At 33.5% G+C, this 18,470-nt stretch overlaps 3 protein-coding genes and 1 long non-coding RNA gene across 10 annotated transcripts; 1 reads left to right on the top strand and 3 right to left on the bottom strand.

The window, feature by feature from the left end:
- The first annotated feature begins 1,773 nt into the window (after window positions 1–1,773).
- Window positions 1,774–5,765, top strand: LOC128041297 (uncharacterized). Of its 5 annotated transcripts, none has more exons than XR_008196062.1 (5): window positions 1,774–1,955; window positions 2,409–2,484; window positions 5,021–5,162; window positions 5,268–5,410; window positions 5,484–5,765. It is a non-coding gene; the product is annotated as an uncharacterized LOC128041297 (long non-coding RNA). The 5 variants fall into 5 exon arrangements; XR_008196059.1 differs by having other exon boundaries at window positions 2,409–3,723; XR_008196060.1 differs by lacking the exon at window positions 2,409–2,484.
- Window positions 5,766–5,778: 13 nt separating this feature from the next.
- LOC105768363 (trihelix transcription factor ASIL2) lies at window positions 5,779–7,539 on the bottom strand. The gene has a single exon (XM_012588256.2). It carries the CDS (start codon window positions 7,152–7,154, stop codon window positions 5,991–5,993), a length of 1,164 nt encoding a protein of 387 aa, XP_012443710.1. The 5' UTR covers window positions 7,155–7,539; the 3' UTR covers window positions 5,779–5,990.
- Window positions 7,540–9,366: 1,827 nt separating this feature from the next.
- LOC105768366 (dormancy-associated protein homolog 4) lies at window positions 9,367–10,664 on the bottom strand. Of its 2 annotated transcripts, none has more exons than XM_012588260.2 (3): window positions 10,143–10,664; window positions 9,965–10,045; window positions 9,367–9,839 (listed from the first exon to the last, which is right to left on the bottom strand). In XM_012588260.2, the coding sequence occupies exons 1-3, from the start codon at window positions 10,396–10,398 to the stop codon at window positions 9,832–9,834; spliced, it is 345 nt and encodes a 114-aa protein (XP_012443714.1). In that variant the 5' UTR covers window positions 10,399–10,664; the 3' UTR covers window positions 9,367–9,831. The 2 variants fall into 2 exon arrangements, with proteins under 2 accessions (XP_012443714.1, XP_012443713.1); XM_012588259.2 differs by having other exon boundaries at window positions 9,946–10,045; window positions 10,143–10,658.
- A 4,888-nt stretch (window positions 10,665–15,552) lies between these two features.
- Window positions 15,553–17,800, bottom strand: LOC105768364 (uncharacterized). 2 transcript variants are annotated; one of them, XM_012588258.2, is made up of 6 exons: window positions 17,385–17,800; window positions 17,012–17,105; window positions 16,797–16,864; window positions 16,666–16,710; window positions 16,227–16,460; window positions 15,553–16,101 (listed from the first exon to the last, which is right to left on the bottom strand). In XM_012588258.2, exons 1-6 carry the CDS (start codon window positions 17,487–17,489, stop codon window positions 16,027–16,029), a joined length of 621 nt encoding a protein of 206 aa, XP_012443712.1. In that variant the 5' UTR covers window positions 17,490–17,800; the 3' UTR covers window positions 15,553–16,026. The 2 variants fall into 2 exon arrangements, with proteins under 2 accessions (XP_012443712.1, XP_012443711.1); XM_012588257.2 differs by having other exon boundaries at window positions 15,553–16,097; window positions 17,385–17,799.
- Window positions 17,801–18,470: the final 670 nt, after the last annotated feature.

Raw genomic sequence — 18,470 nt, 5'->3', positions numbered from 1 at the left:
TGCATAAACTCGACCCAGTCCATAATCACCTTTAGATATGACATATTCATTATTGAATATATTATTTATTTTTAATACAAACTAAAAATATTCAAAATATTAAATATAATTAAACGCGTAAATTATTTTGACAATTCAAATATTATAATCTAAAATCATAGTTATTATATTTGTACAAAAAAAAAGCTACCATTTGCACCTTGACTTAATAATCTTTATTCTTTACTCTTAATAATCTATAAATCGTATATAATAATTTGGAAAACATGTAAAATTAATATAGACTAAGAATTATTTTGTGTTTAATTTCTTAAACTTTAGTGTATAAATTAATGTTAAATTATCTCTCTTTCACAAGAAAAATTATCATGAGAGCCATAATGGTAACTTAATATGAATTTACTTATCCAAGTTTTGTTTAATAATTCATTGAAAAAGAAAACAAATGATCTGAAAAACAAAATTTTAAACAAGTTCAAAAGCTTTTGTGTTGATTTCATGGTTTTATTGCAATCTTATTTCTCTTATGACGAGGTTGTTTGGTAATAATAATAATTGAAAATCGAAATTGGTACACCAAATTATATATTAACACACAAACAAAAAAAAAAAAAATATATATATATATAAAAAGTGGTTTCGAATTTAGCCTATGTTTGTAAGGTTTTGTTCAAAGAAGAATTTTATTACTGAATCTTATGGTATAAATAATTAAAATTTAACTTACGTTTACAGGTTTGGGAGGTATTGATCAAAGAATAATTATGTTACTAAATCAATTTAGAGTTACCTTGCGCAAAGAAAATTTCTACAAATCTCATTATACATAACAATAATTTTAATCTCCAATATTATACTACTAAATCTTATGGTGGTATGGTACAATTAATAGCAATGATTTTAAGCTCAACCTATTGCCTTAATCTATTCTAGTTTTGTTGTTGTCTATCAAAATAATTGGTGTAATTGTATTGCAAACCTTCATTTTAATCACGGACTCTTTTCGAATATGATACATGTCATTATTTGATTTGTCAATTAAAGAACTCAATATTGCATCAATGAAACATACCCTTTTTCTAGTATTCGTATATATTGATATAACGTGTTTCAATGTACTACTTGGGTTCATTAATGTTTTATTTTCACAAATATATATTTATGGTTTAATTTTTTAATAAATTATGTATGCATGCAAATATATCTCAATTACATAATTATAGATATATTTATATGCAAATATAAGTTATAAATTTATTAATTAGGTTATATAACTTAATTTAATAATTATATTTCAAGTTTAAATGTAAATTAAATTTTTTAAATAAAAATAAAAGGTTTAAGTTTAAAATATCAAAAGCTTATACAAATTAGAATGCATTAGTATTCGTCACTTTCGAAATGGCATTGCATTAAAATCTTATACCAATCAATGTGTAATATATGTGATAGTAGAATAAATAATATAACAAGGAAAACCTAAAAACTAACACGACTCAGGCCACACCTAGGATACTATCATCTATCACATAAGATTTATTTTAATTATGAATTTCACATTCATTGTAATATTAATTTTAATATACAATTATAATTAGGATTGCACGACTTTTACGTTCTTAAAAATTTGAAAGTCCATTTAGATTTAGATAATTGCTGCTGCAATCATAATTATAATTAAGAGACAATGCAAGTAATAAATTATATTATAATAAGAGGTAATTATAATATAAAGACTCCAATAACGCAGCAACTTAATACCCAAAAAGAAAATTGAACATTATATCTAAATATTAGGGGAAAAAGAAGAAGAAAAAGCCAAGATTGAATAATAAGCTATGGTTCGCTTGAATTCAAGAATCTATATAAGCAAAGTTTCCAATTTCCTTTATGTTTATGTGTATTTTGGTTCCATCACAAAGTTTCTTCTCTGCTCTTTCAAGCCCTGATAAATGGTAAGCTCTAATCTTTTTCAGCTTGACTTGATTCACAGCTCTTCCATTCACTGTAGCTTATATACACTCATAAACTTTGATGGGTTTTTTTATTATACATCTATTTGCACGATTATAGAAATGGTGCCGTTGAACTTTCTACTGTGGTTAAGATTTTATGGTTAAAAAGAAAAAGGGGGAAAAAGAAAGAAAATTCTATAGCTGACAGGCACTTGACTGAAATGTTAAGCAAAAGCATATCGCATGATTGCTTGAAAGTTAGAAGCATATCATTTACTTGAAGTAACTATGATTTTTATTTGTCTTTCTCTCCGACAATTGATATCATTCAACTTAAGACTTTTGGGATTTTTTTTACTGTGACCTTTGCTTTTCTTTTGGTATCTGTTTAAAAACGTCTGTGCTTTGCCTGGAGATTTCAATACTGTCAACTTTGTTTTTATGTTGATTTAGGTGCCAGGAAATCTTGGGGTATATATATATTTATATTTGAATTGGATTATCATAAGTGCAAAAGGAGTGTCAAAAGGTAAAGGGGGTAAAGAATCCCGGCTATCTACCATCTTTTCTTATTGTTTGGACCATTTATTTGACCATTTTATCATTGAAAAGTAGCATCTTGTTATCATGGGATTAGATTTGTTCCCCTTTCTAAGGTATCATCTAATTTAATTAAGAATTGCAGAGTCAGATTCAATTAAGGAGACAATTTTCTTTTCTTTTTGTCATAAAAAACTTCATTGTTTATTCCTTAAACAGTTCGCCAAAGTTATAGTTAATAAAAGGCATCTCATGAATCAAAGAATTAGTGTTTCCAATTACTATAGAAAATAATAAAAACTTAAAGTAGGTAAGGTTTCTTTTCATTCACTTCAACTATATCATCATGGTTTATATACAAGAAAATAAATCTACCAATTATTCTCTTATAGCTTGCTTGAACTACTCATGTTGACTCTCAGGTCTACTTCTCATAAATCATTTTTTAGTCTCCTCATATTTAGGCTTTTGTTTCTCAAAGGCATATGATTTTTACTAAGAGGCCCAATTATTGAATCTGCTTTCTGTTTCAAAACCATACAAACTATTTAGAGTAGATTCATATCTAAATAGACCTTTGATTAGACTCACAAAATGTTTTGGGACCTTAATTTGTGTACAGTGTCCCCTTTAGAAATTTATTTTTACAAATATATCTGTATATTATTCTCAAAGGTCAAAAGTGTACACCTTGTTATGACACTAGAGGTAAAGCTAATGCTGTATGTTTGGACTTTAGACATTTCTATTAATTATTGTATTTGAAACTTGGTGTTGAAGCTTTGTGGTCTGGAGTCCTTTTATCTAGTCTTTGTAGGTTCATCCATATCTAGAATATCTAAAAGCCATTGATTTGGTATTTGATATCAATTTAACAGTTGATATTGTTCCATTTGCCTTCCTGTCTCCAGAAAAGAAAAAGGTATCACTTTCTGATCTACTGGATATAGATCATTGGTCCAAGAGATGCCGGTTGAGTCTCATGTAGCTTTATTGTTTGATTACTATATGAAAGTCCACAAGTGTTAAGTTAATAAAGCCTGTATCCTTGTATTGTTCAATATCCATGAAGTCTATAAGATTAAGTTTGCAAAGCTAATATCTCTAATACTTTTTTTTCTATCAATCAAATAATTATGTAGGATTATCTGCATAATTTTGTTCAATTTTTGACCCTGATTTCGGCATTATGTAACTCTTATTTCTTTAAGTTTCTCCATGTGATTGGGTGAGTAACCACTCTTGCTTTGCAAAATAGAGGCATAAAGAAAAACTGTTGAATTTTGGTTCTCTGTTATTTATGCTCTTTTGTAAGATCGGTTAGCATGTCTTGAATGGATGAAATTACTAGTTTGAAGTTAAAATATATGCTTAGAAAGAAATGATCTTCACATAAATGCTGATATCTTAGGAAGTATGTCTTCTTTCCATTTGTATGCCATTGCAGTTGTGTCACCTATAATTCCATAGCTGCATCTTGAGTGGCTGATACTTTGCCTCCTTAAGATGCTTTCCACTTACACCTTGTAGCCTATATTTTTGGAGTTGAGTTAGCCCATTCTCCAAGATTTGCAAGGATATCATTTTGGGATCCATATGGATTTGACTCTAGATCTACTTTTGTGGATAAGTGAATTCCTTGCTGTAGGAATATATAGCATGGCAAAAGAAAAAAAGTTTCTTGTTTATACCGATAATTTATTGAAGTCATTTAGTGTAATTCCTTGAATCTTGGGGTAAAAACTGCTTGGGGTTTTACGTTTATGCGTTGGACAAATAAAAAGGAACAGCAAGTTGTGGTAAATTTGAGATGTATCTACCACTGGTGATTCTCTCACTCTCAAAAACTACCACCTTGAATGGTGTGAACAGCATGTGGGGAGACCTGCATGTACGGTTTTTAGGGGGATACGGTCCAAGGGTCGGCTGCATCAACCCGACTAGAGGGACTGAGAAATTAATAGAGTACAAAACTTATCTTCAAGCTTTACCTTATTTTGATCGTTTAGAGGGCGATCGCGGAGTCACTGAATGAAGTCCTCCGTTTCTTTCGGAGGTGCTGACCCGCAGCGAGGCAGAGATGACTAAGTGACATATGGAATATGGTGACAACATATGACTTCTAGAGATTTCTCATTGTATATCTGGTCAGAAATGTGTTGTTGGTAGCACTTGGGCAGTTACCTAATACGGGTTTACCATCCTTCAGGATGGAAGAATGAAAATACTGGATTCTACTACAATGATTTATAGAGAACTGGATCCAGTTCCTGCATTTATTATTTGTGCCAAATGTTTTTGAACGTGCTATTCTTCGGTGAAAACTCTGGCATCAATAGACTATGGTTGGCAAGATATGTAATAAGATTATATCTAATTTGTTACTGCTATTTAAGTGTTCATTGAGATGCATTTCATTTGATTTCTTTGATGTTGCTCTACCACTAGAAAAACAAGTCATATATACAATATGATTTCTGGATTGCATTGGTTGGATATGTTAGCTTCAGCGAATCTTGTTGCAGATTCGTGATTACCCTAAGAATGCCATGTGCAACAGCAAAAGATGGTGACAGCATAATGGAGTTGTTTTTCTGCAGTTCAAGAAAACACTTTATGATCAAATGAAGCAGTCTTGGCATTATTCCTGGGACAATTAGAAGTAAGGTACATTTCTTCTTAGTCATCAGCTCGCAAACAGAGAAACTTCACTGAGCTTTGGGTAAATGGTGTTTTGGAGAACTAATTCATGAACTTCTTTTGTATGATCAGCTCATCTTCATCTCTTCCAAAAACCAAGAATATATGTATGACCAGGATCCTTGAATGATATTTCTGTTGGTTTTTGGCACATCAGTAAGGAGACTACCCCCCAGTGCCTGGCTTCTGCCTAGCACAACATTGACAGTTACAAGGTCTGTCCCAAAATTCTCTGTTCTGAATTGTCTAAACATCATGAACTAATCGACCATTCCGCACTGATTGCAGATGACTAAATAAGCATACAGCAGCAAAGGAAAAATTTACGATCAACAAGCAGTGAACCAGAGGATTGCTCCAAAATCCACTCAGATGCAACCAAAAGATTCAGTGGTAGCAGTAAGTTTGTTAAAAACTAAGCTTGAGAGTTGGGATCTGCTGTAACTTTGGGTATGAAGTTGATCCTTTCAACTGGTTCACACCACTTGAAATGTATCCATTAACATATTTGATCTGACAATATCTAACAACATTCACAGTGAAATTTAACAGAGATTTCTTTGGATACAAGCAGCTGAGCATCTTCTCACAATCTTAACATTCCTTCAAGTTAAAACTGTAATAAATAGAAGTACAATAATGAAACTGTTGGCCAGAAAGAAAAAAAAAGAGTACAACAGATAAAGCATGAAAATACACTCAAGAACTACCAGTTCAAATACAACAAATCCAGGGCATTTGCCCCAAGAAGACATATTAAATCTAAAACCTAATCCAATTACAAACCTACAGAATTTAGTTACTATTACCACTAATGTTATTGTTGTCGTTATTATTGTTGCTATTATTAATTTTAGTGTGGTGATTACTAGAATTCCCAATTCCACCACTCCTTCTACCATGCTTCAACTGTGAAATCTCCAGCTGTGTCTTCATGAAAAACTGCATCCTCTGCAATTCCAGCTCCTTTGCAAGCTTCATTCTCTGCTTCTCCATTTCCACCACCTGTTGCAGCTTCGCAGTCTCCGCCTGCTCATAAGCTTCCCCAAATCTCAATATCGCCTGAGTCAAATCTCTAACCGAATTCCCCCATTTCCTTCCTTTCCCTCCTGAACTCACACCCTTATCAACCACCCTCCTTGCCCTCTTCCCCGTCATAGGTGGCGGTAGACTATCCATTGAATCCGCTTCCTCCTCCTCAGAGTCCGTATCCATCGGAGCCCGTTTCCTAATTTGCATCTTATTCTGATCCTTTAATGCAACCATCCTGGGTTGCTTTTGTTGTTGTTGCTGCTTTTCGTGAAGCTGGGAAACTCGAAGCGGGTTCAAACTGGACCGGATCCCAACAGGAATCCCCATAGGCACTTTAGACAACAACCCAGTGCTTCCACCACTGCCACCATCAGCGGCCGTCGCAACATTAACAGCAGTCTTCGCCGTGGGACCAATAAGTTGATCCAACTTATCGAAAAAGACCCACTTACTCGGCCCACCTCCAGCTGCAATCTTAGCTTTCTCTAACTTATACTTCTTCTTAACAGTGTCGATCCGGTTCTTGCACTGAATATCCGTTTTCGGGGTCTTCCTATAGTCCTCTCTGCTACTCACAATATCCGCCACTTCTTTCCAGTGCTTTTGCTTTAAGTTCCCACGGCTCAGCTCCAAATACCTCTCTCCCCACGCGTCGATCAAAACCCCTGTCGCGTCTTCGCTCCAGCAGTCTTCTCTCCCGCCTCCACCGCCGCTGTTCTTGGTCTGTTGCGGCGGCGGAAGCGCCAGTACGATCGTCTTCTCATGTAACTGCGACTCTTCCGGAGGTGGTGGTTCAGAAGGAGGCGCGGCGGCTACCGTTACCGTTATTCGACCGTTTGATGAAGGTGATAGGGAGGACGGAGATGGAGATGGAGATCCGGCAGCAGCATTCGAGGGCTGGGACGGGATCTCTTCGTCTTCCTCCATAGAGATCCACGAAATTTGGTAATTTGGGAGAGTGGAAAACAAGATTAGGGTTTCAACGATAGAAAGTCAGGGATTTTGGTATTTGGATTATTCTTGGGTTTCGGTTCTTTCATCATCTTTCTTTTTTAATCGGTTGACGAGAGGGAATGATGGCGTCGGTGAAGGTGGTATAGAAGAGGGGACACATGGAGAAGGGAGGCTGAGGTGGGGGGATCTGATTGGGGAATTGTGGGAATCCCGTCACCGGCGTTTAAGAGTTGCCGGCTTGGGTAGTTGCATCGTCCTGTTTTTAACTGACTAGAAATGTAGAAATAGGGAATTGAGGGAAAACGCCATCGTTTTCTTTTGAATTATCGACTTTGTACATTTGCCCTTTTCCGTTGCTGCACCTAAGTAAATGACCCTTTTGTACCTAAATTACTTGGTCAACTAAGCTCTCACGTTTAATATTGAAAATACTAGTGCTCAGTTTTTTTCATAAATGGATTGGTTTATATGGAAAAATATTATTTTGAGATTGCAAGTATCAATCTTTTTTCTTTTGTAAATTAAAAATTAATATATTTGTATCTGAATGCACATTTAAGTGAATGTTTTACCAAAAAATAGAATTTTGTAGTTGAGGGAGGGGTAATTTAGTCATGGGATAAAAAGTATAGAAACTTCTGATGAGTTAAGAGGAAATGGGTGCACGTTTTGGGAATTCATGGTGGGATCCGTGGGGAGCCGCTAACGTAGTGTTTAAATGTCCACGTGTAAAAGAATAACTGGAGTGTGAGGACGTTGTGGGTAACGTTAACCGGGGTGCCAGCTACGTTAAAAAGAGATCATGCTGACGTGGGAAGAGAGCGCCAGCAATTGAGTTGAGTATCCGCCGTGACGTTCTCTTGCCGGTTATCACATTGACTTGGTTGAAAAAAATAAAATCAAGGGTGGAATTTATAGGTAGATTAAATTTGGTTTTTTGATATAAAAGTGAAGTCATATATTTTTTAAAGAAAACATTTCAAATATTTTCCATGTTTTTACTGATGTTATGCATTTTAGTGTGTTTCATTTATGCACTAGCATCAACATGGTACATATACAATTTTATCAATGCTAGCCCCAAACTCCCAACTTTTTACTGGAAATTTCTGTTCATTAATTTACAATTTCTAAATAATCTAAACATTCAACTTTTGTTAAATTAGATCAAATTAAACGCTTTTTAAATCTTAAAACTTAGGTTTTACTTTGTAGAGTGAAAAGAAATTTTGAATGGGAAAAATTAGAAGGATAAAAATATACCTTTTTCTTTTCATAGGTGTGTTAAGTAAAAAAATGAATCAATGAAAATAAAAACTAATTTTCTTTCCTTCGTTTCTTGTAGGGTTGAAAAGTAAAAGGAAGAACAAAAAAAATAATTGCAAAATGCATAATTTGAACTAAGATACACTTCTTTTACATTTTCTCTCCTTTTATCTTTTCAATTTGGAATGATTAATTTTTATGCATTAAGGTGGAAAAATAAATGATCATCTCTCGTATTTTCTTTACTCTCACTTTTCTTCGCTACCCAAACATTGAAAATTCATTTTCTATCATCTTTTCCACTTTCTCTTCCCATCCCTCTACTTTTCCACCCAACCAAGCATTAGAAGTCGTAAAATGATTAATATTTTTTTTAAATCGAACCGGTGGTCAACTTGGTCAAGTCATCAGTTCGTTGGTCCGATCAAAAGAAAATTAAAAATCTCGATTCAACCGATTTTTCAGCCAGTTCAATTGATTTTTTAGCCGGTTCAATATGTTCATACCGATTCTCAATCTAATTAGTAGTCACTCTCTCACCGGTCCCCAGATCGATTCCTGATCCAATCGGTTAAAAAATCATCGATCGGGATAATAAAAACATTAAAAAATAAAGTGAAAATACAGTAGAAACTAAAACAATGAATTAAAATGAAAATGAAAATGCTGTTAAAGTTGAGCCACCAAGGGATAATTTACCCTAAAGTAATATACATATAAATAATTAAATAGAAATAAATGTAGGAGGGAGACAACCTACCTAACACTGTATAAAACAAAAGAGAGAAGTTAGAAAGTCAAAGAGCAAAACAAAGAAACAAACCCCACATTTAGATTTTGGATAATTAGATTGATATCTCAAAGGCATAGATAGTGGGAGAGAGGAACTGTAGAATAAAAGTGGAACAAGAGAGTAAAATATTGATAATCGTATATATAGTTTTATAGCTGCAAATTACCGAGTTCCATTACATGAGGATATATATACAGAGACTGATATTTACAAATTAAAAGCTAAGACAAAGATAAACACAAAACCATATGCACATGAAAAAGAAAAGAAATATGTACAAAAGAGGTTCCTACGTCTGTCGTTCCTCTCTCTCGGAAACTCCATGAAATTGCAGTGATAGTTTTTTTTCTCCATCGGTTTAACGATTCTTCATTCGAATCATCCAGTCCTTTTATTCTTGTTAATTACCAACTTAATAATTACCGATACACATATGATATGCGTATATAGCTGCATAAGATATATGATATGATATGATATGATGAAACTTTAACCGAAGCTTGATAATATGTACAAAAAGTTTCTTTCATATGTCGATTCTTCAAAAACGAAAGTCGCCAAATTTCCTCTCTCAACGATCCAAAGCACTCATCACAATCCTGCAAACATTAACACCAATTTACCAAAGATAAATTAGTTAAACAATTACAAACAAATTTTATTTTTTGCAATTTCATAAGGAGTAAAAAAGGAGAGAGGGAGAACCAATCGTAAACAGTCGGACTTCTAGGTTCTTCCGATTGAAGTGCTTCAGCCGGCGATTTCCTTCTCGTGAATCTCCTAAAATCCCCAGTCGGTGTCCCCGCTGCAAATTAAATTAATACATTTTTATCTGCCCATTTTAACTCATTTGTTCCTATATAGAGAGAGAGATCCAGCAAGGAAAGTAGAGATGGACTTACGTGACAAAGGTGTCCCAGGATTGCTAGACCCAGAAGGAGAACCCGGAGCTGAACCCGGGTCCATAGATAGGTTTTTCAAACCAGAGTTACTCTTAAGAATCGTAATGCTCCTAGTTATCATAACCTGACTAGTATCAGCGGTAGCAGGCGATGATGATGCGGCTGAAAATGAACCATACTTTCGTAGTTTTCCGAGGCCGGTTTCTGGCATAGGCCCGGCAAGCGTTTCGTCCCAAAGTTTGTCTAGAAAACCCATGATCTATGTGATTGACAAACTGTTCTTCTCTATAAACGTAACACCCGTTAAAAAGCCGTTTAACAATCAAAACAAATGATTATCCGTATATATATATATATATATATATATATCAACGGTCTTTTGCTATATATATTTGTTTTTGTGATCCGGCAGAGAAACGACTGTTACTAAGAGAAGGGAAGGAAACGGAAAAAGGGAAAGATTTGGCGAGGTTGTGGGGATATTATTGTTGAAAGAGTTTTTTTGTCTCTATTTCTCGGGGATCTAATTGCTGGATTAGGGTCTTTATACAGACCAGACCAAGGTTAAGACGGAGCAAAAATTTTGGAAGATAAGGTGTTGAAGCTTTTGTTGGCTACTTTTGGGGTGCATGGCTCCGGCTAATATGGCTTCATTTCGAGCCACCCAAACTTTGGTTAAAATTGAAGTCTAAAACTAAACTTGTTTGGTCTTTAATTATAATTTAGTGATCAAGTATGCTAATTTTATATTTCCTCGGAAAATGGTTAAATGTTAATTTAGTTAATCCGATTTAACTGAATTTATTGATAAATTTTAATAATATTATTTGTGTCGAATTAGTCTATACATATTTTGATTTTCAATCGATTAATTAAACATTTATTATCTACGTAAACTTTTTAAAATCCAGTTTTGAATTATATAACAAATTTGTATTATACTAATGCTAGCAAATAGTTAACAAGAGATTAAGGGTTTGATGGGTTATTAATTAGGTTATTAATGAAGGATGACTTACATTTGGGTATTACGTTGCAATTTCATTAGCACTAATTTTCTTATACATTCATTACCACTATTCTAAATGGCAAGCTTAATTTGATTCTCATGGAAACCATAGCTTAATTATCATAGCGTAGATTAGTGACACTGTCGAATAGTTAATGAATAAATAATTTTATAATAAAGAGATATTAAAATAGTTCTGTACATTTAATTAAAGCTACATTAGCTTGTTTAACTCGATCCCAATTATTGTTTCACAAAAATTGAGACTCTAATAAATATATTATGTATTAAAAGAAGGGAAAATTAGCAGAAAATGCCAATTATTTGAATGATGTTTGAGCACGAAATAAAATGAAGGAAATTATGTTAAAAATAAGAAGCCGAGAACCCCGAACCCAGGTTAATAGCAGCCAAGCATTAGCTAAGAAAAGGTCTAGTGGGTAGGAGGGAACATGTGGCTCCCACTTTTGTTGCTCTAAGCTTTACACGTCAATTAGATAAGATTGAAGATCCCACACCACTCCATGCTGTTGAGTTGAGTTGAGTTGAGTTGAGTTGAGTTGAGTTTAGAGAAGTAAACCACACTCATAACTATAATAATCAATTTAATTTTCAATATTTATTTATTTTTACTTCTATACCCTTTTTTATTTTTATAAAAGTCTGGTCTGCGTATTTTATTCAGTAAAAAAGAAGTGAAAGACAAAAAGCTAAAAAAGAGGAAAAAACCACCCTACAAAGAAAAAAGCCCACAAACAAGCCCAGAAAAAAAAGCCTAAGCCCAACCCTACGCAACCATAAAGCTGAGAAAAAAAGAGAGGAAACACTAAAAACCCTAAGACACAGAGCAGAGGCTTTTAGCCAAAGAAATAGAGTCCCTCTCATTCTCTTGCTCTTTCTTTCATTTCCATCCCAAGGAAAAACCATGCCCTTCTTCTTCCTCCATTAACGGTCACTTGTCTTTTTCTATATTCCCGGCTATCAGCTACATTGGATCTCTCTGATTCTTCTTCTTCTCTTTCTTTTTGCTTTTTTTTTTTTTGGCTCTTTGGCATTACGAAAAGTCACATTCCGTTCTAAGTAAGCCTTGGTATTACCAAAGTAAAAATACCCATAAGCATCGTTCGCTCGTTGACATGGCTACCTTGTACATTTGTTTATGACGTTTGGTTGTTGTTGAATCTGATCTGGGATTTCTATAGTTTGGGGGAAGGGGCTGAAAAGAAGAGAAAGAGAAGGGAATATGTTAACGTGCATAGCTTGTTCAAAGCAGTAACACAATAACAATGGATCTATAGGGCGCCATCAGGATGAAGATGCTTTGGAAACTCCTAGGACTAGGCAAACCATCAAGGCCCTCACTTCTCAGGCATTGCGATTACTTGCTCTATGTATATAAACATGTAGGGATTTGCACATCCTCTTCTATTCGTTTTCTGAGAAAATGCGGGCAAACATGAGTCGCAATATTTGAAGTCATGCTTTGAATCCTATGGCTTTGAGGGGTTCAAGTCTTTTTATTTTCTGATGGAAAAATAAGCTGGGAATTATTTTTTTCTGCTGCGTTGCTTTCCATTTTCTTAGGAATCAAACATAGTAGCCGAGAATCCGCCATGTTCTTAAATATTTATCCAGTTTGTTTTCGAAACCCTTAGTTTGTTCTGATTCTATTTTATTTGTTGTTTCTTTGTTTTTGCTGATTGAACTTTCCTTTTGATTTTTTTGGTTTGATGTGGACTTCTTTCATTAAACGGACTTTTTTTTTTTTTTAAACGTAAAAGTCTAACAAAATTAAAATTTTAAAAGCAATAATTCAGACTCTTACATTAAAATGATTTTTCATGTGTAAAGACAAATACTGGTAGTGAACAAGAAAGAAATTAATCCTTACATTATTGTATACAAATACTGTAGCAAGAAATCTGATTCAAGTATTATAAATGAAACATCAGCTAATGCTCAAAAATACTCTTCTTACTGCAACAGTTACTGGGTCTAAACATACAAAACACTAAATTATGATGGCCATGTAAAAGATTGTCCCTTCATTTTCTAGTTGTCTTATCAAATTTGGGAAATCCTAAACTTGAATAATCAACCATTCAAATATATGTTTATATAGGATAACCAGTTTGTGTATACATAAGACAACGATGTTGGTTATAAAATTCTGATATGTTCAGATGTTGTGAGAGCATAACCTACATTTGTTTTCGTATAGTTTTTTTTTTTAAAGAAAGCTATATTTTAGAAAAATAATTACTTAATTATATATTATTATTATTGGGAAAAAAATGTAAATGTGTTGGTATGGAGTATGGACAGACAAATTCAATTTTTAAAACTTCTTTTCCTACCTAATATCAACAAATTATTATAAATAAAATAACAATATAAAATAAAAATCTGATTTATAACGTACAGTAATGAATTTTAGAACTTTTAAATTAAATTAAGACGCTAATTAACATTAAAGTGAGGAAAAAAGTTGTTAGTATGGAAATTAACATTAAGAACGAATTGTTAATGTTTGAAATTATTTAATAAAAAACATATGGTAATTTGAGTTTTAATAAATAAAACTTTTGTTAATGTGACAAAGTGGATTAAATTGAAATTTATTAAAATTTCTCATAAAAACGTTATAAATAATTAAAAAACCAATTAAAATTATTGTTAAATATTTATTTTATTATAAAAATTATTTTTTACATCGTTTTGTCTTTTTAATCCTTTCAATTTTTAATGAATGTACTTTTTCTTTTAAATATAAATATATGAGTATTATAATTAAATAAATAGTAACTAGGGTTGGATAGGGGCTCAATTGGAAAAACCTAATAACAAGCTCGGTCAGTCCAGTAAATCATGGGAGTTGTTAGCCCATTGATTTTGGGTTATTTTTGTTTTTCAAGTAATCCCTGTGCCCATATGGCTCCAATTTTCTCCTTCAGTCATTGGGTTTTCAACAATTTCACCTTAGGATCCAATCAAGTACATAAAAGGCAGCTGTTTTTATTTTTATTTATATATAATCGCAAGGTCTTCATCTGTTTTACGATTTGATTATAATTCTACTTGGGTCGGAGTAGTATTTAGGTAAAACCTTTTTAATAATGTTGATCCCAAAATTCAAATTTATTAATTACTTATTAATCGCAAGGTCTTCATCTGTTTCACTTCCACTTCTTCCAATCACTTATTAATTAAAAGAAAATAATTTTTAAAATAGGATAAAATGGTATATGTACAATTCAATGGAAACAGTGGTAAACAAAGTTTATGTTACCGTCCAAAATCATAATTCAAACTCTATGTAAGTCATGTATTGAGGAAAGAAAACAAAAATGTAATTAAAGATTGAAGTATTTTATTTGGAGAACTTGTGAAGACCAAATCATAACCTTGGGAGGATGAATCTTGGATGCTTTTTATGGAAATTATTAGCCTAATTTTGTAACAATCATGAAATTTAGTTTTTAAAACACTCAACTTGTTAGCCTTAAAAAATGCTTAAACATCATGTGCTCCACAACTTGCACTTTTATTTATCTCAACTAATCCACAACTTGAACAATTTCCTTCCATCATTATCATAACTTTATGATCCAAGGTTACACCATTTTAACTTGTGGATTAGTTCTTTGCCCTCTCCAAACAAATAAATAAAAATTGTATATTTACATATATTAAGAGGGACCCATTTACATTATTTTTAAATCATTAAATTCATGATTAAGATTAAATCACACTTTATCTTTTTAATTTAACAAAACATTTCTTAACATAATGTTTTCATTAATAATAAAACATTTATTAAGTGCTTATTTCGAATTAAAATGTCTCAAGCATTATTAAATATTAGAATCTTATGTTAAGATTGAAGTGAGACCAAAAGCATTTCTTTCCTTTTTTTAATAAACAGAAATAGGGATAAAGCAAAAAAAAACCATGCAAGTTGCCTAGTTGTATCCGGAAAGTAGACCCTTGGGGAAGGAACTAAACTTTCCTAGCAACTTGCAAGGTTGGTTTCTACCTTGGGCCCATGATTTTTTTTTTTAATTTTTGACCTTTATAAAATTAATTAGTTTTCACCCTATCATAATCATCATTTAGATATTATATAATGTAATATTTCACAGGGTAAAAATTAATTTGAAGTTGCAAATAATCAAATGAAAATGCCATATCGAATTATGGACGATCCAAAACCTGACTGCTTCACCTGACAACAAAGAGCACACGCAAAATATTTTGTTGGCTGACCATTCCAGAAGAGGCTGCAATAACAGCCTGTTTCCAGTTTAGTTGCTCGGTGTTTCCAGTCCCCCCACCAACTACCCCTAAAATGAAATAATTTAGTGGAATCAGAGCAGCCTTCAAATTAATACACCAAAGATCTCTGGGAATTTACGACTATCATTGATGGATGATCTTATTGGCCCCGCGAAATAGAGCCCATTGATTAGCAATACAGGGTGGTCCTAAACATGGTAAAATAAACCTACAAATCAAAATTCATCGACATGGTAAATCGAAGCTAGATTGGTAATCCAGTGAAGAACAATGGTAAAACTCGTGTAGTTCCCCTCATTACAGCCGAACTAATCTTCTTGCCGTAATTTCGGCTTTTGTTGCAGGTGAGGATCGATGTCACTGTCGACCAAGACGACCAACATGCCACCCACTGCCCTTGCCTCCGTCTTGGGCACAGGATGTTAATACGGTTAAGTTGGCCAAAATAATATAAGGTTGAAACTGAATGATTAATCAATGACTGAGCTGGTGTGTTATCATGAAGCAGAAATGCCATGATAGTTGGAAGAATCATCATGGCCAGAGGAAAACTTTTGCTTCTGTCCATTTCTCCGTCTACTACCGCCGGCTCCTCCGATGGTTCCTCCTCTGGTTCTTTTCCGTTGCCTGATGTCTTCCTTGTGTTCCATCTGTCTTCAAACCATCATTCGAAAACAACAACTTTCATATGTATCATGAATCCGACGCATAAAATTATATATTTTTAAAAAACAGATGCACAAGTCAATTAGATTGGAGTCTTAGAGAATCCAACATACCCCCAGAAAGATATGATTAGGTTGTGCATCGATGTTTTCCGGCATAGTCTCCCCTGAACTCATTTCGGAGGAACTCCGGTTGTTGGAGCCCGAACTGTCACCGTACGACGCAAACGAAGATGAAGCAGAGCAAGATATTGGTGACTGACCACTACAGTCTAATGAATCAATGTCAGCCTGGAACATTTCTTCAAACAATTCCTGTAATTCCTCAAAGCTTTCTTCTCCGTTTTCCTATACATTCAGATTTACCCAAATAGGTAAAAAAAAAGTTTTGACAGTTGAAAAACAAAAAAGTAAATTAAACAGTGCGAGTTTACATAAAAAGGGCAAAAGAGCAGCAAATGGGCTATTTGCAATCAATTATGTCTACTAAAACAGAAGCAATGGCAATGCCATTAATAAACCCGTAAAGATCAAAACAATGAAAGAAACTTACACCGGACATCATGGTAGTCATTTCGTTCAAAAAGTCTCCCATGCCCTGAAAATTAAACCATTCCATTAACCCTAAATCTACTTGAATTAAAATATAAATAAAATATAAAAAGGAGTGTTGAGAAGAGATACATTTTCGTCGTCATCACTGTCATAAACTCCTACGTCGTACAAGAACCTTTTGTTTGCGTCAGACAGAACTGTATAAAAAGTCAAAGTGAAAACACAACAAACATCTCGTGAATCTCAATCCAATAATTCTCCCTCTTAAACAGAAAAAATAAATCTCAACTTGCATGACTATAAAAAGCAAATTGCAAATGAATAGTGGTAAAATAGTAAATTACCAGAATAGGCTTGTTGAATGGCCTGGAATTTCTTCTTGGCTTCTTCCACAAACTTGGAATTTGCCGAGGCAGAGCAACGATCAGGGTGCCATCTCTGTCCCCAACAAACAACAACCAAAATTCAAACATTTTATTTTTTATTTTTTTGCTTTTACTGTAAAAAGTTTCGTGACAATCATATAATTTTGAAGGCTTCATTATCTTTTAATGTCACGATAAAACCCAGAATTTTACAGGACCGGTTTACAAACATTGGGTATATAATTTCATAGCCAAAACAAGAGCTTGTTTTAACTGACTTCAATGCATGTTCTTCATAGTGCATGAGTAAACACCACAAAATAAACAGAATTAAATGGGGCTAAAATCTAACCAGGGCAAGTTTCTTATAAGCAGTCCTGAGCTCTGTTTGAGTGCATTCCTTATTCAACCCCAAAACAGCATAGAAATCATTGTTTTTCTCTTCTCCATTTGCCATTCTTAAAAAATCAAACCAGACCAAAAAACTCGAAACAAAAGTCCTTTTGTCTCGTCGATAAATTATAGTAATAAACAAGACAACTTAAAACGGGAAAAGAAAGCACTAAACCAAGCCAAACCCACCTAAACAAGACTAGAATTTAGAAACATGAGTTGGGAGTTAGGACACTGTCTTTGTGGAATCCTTAGCATGTACTTCCGCAAAGAGAAAAGAAAAACAGATAAATGAAATGAAATGAAACGAAAGGAGGGTAAGAGAGTGTCTCTGCAAACAAAACTCTCCAGAAAGCGGTCGTTTATATAAGTTTTTATGTTGTGCATTTATATAGGCGTTGTTATTTTACAAATTAACGTTGGGTTTATTGGTTTCAACGTTTGAAGTAGTGTGGGGGGCTATGGATAAGATGAGGTAGATGGGACGGTGGGGATTGCTCCAAAAGGCTGAGATATTTTGCCTATTTGTGTATCCACTACTTTGCTTACCGTGACAACATTTGGTTAATTAATTAGTTCACCTTGCTTTTCTTATACAACTTTTAGAATTTAAAAACTAAATTGAGTGAGTCAAATTTCATGATATTTGAAAGTTGGAGGGGCCCATCAATGGAGGGAGGATGGTGGGCTTGATCAAGTTTTGTCCAAAACTCAATGGCAAGTGGCTTAATTTCTTTTACAAGTTGATTGAAATAAGTGGCTTAACCTCATCCTTATTTACGAAAAAACCACCGTCAAGTTCTGCCAAAATCCAATGCTTCAAATTTTAGATTCCAATTGAATTACTACTTTAAAAAACATGTCATTATGATCATCTTCAAATTATGTGCATCATTATTCAGGTATTACCACGTACATCTAGATTATGTTGAGGGAGGAAATAATGATTCACATTGTCTTACCAAAAGATTAAATTTCTCCTAAAATACAAGATCATAAAAACATACCATTCCTAAATGCAAGTACCTTGATTAATCCCCAAATG

This window comes from Gossypium raimondii, chromosome 5 (genome assembly GCF_025698545.1).
Source record: "Gossypium raimondii isolate GPD5lz chromosome 5, ASM2569854v1, whole genome shotgun sequence".
In the NCBI taxonomy this organism is placed as follows: domain Eukaryota; kingdom Viridiplantae; phylum Streptophyta; class Magnoliopsida; order Malvales; family Malvaceae; genus Gossypium; species Gossypium raimondii.
This window is presented reverse-complemented; position numbering and strand designations above follow the sequence as displayed.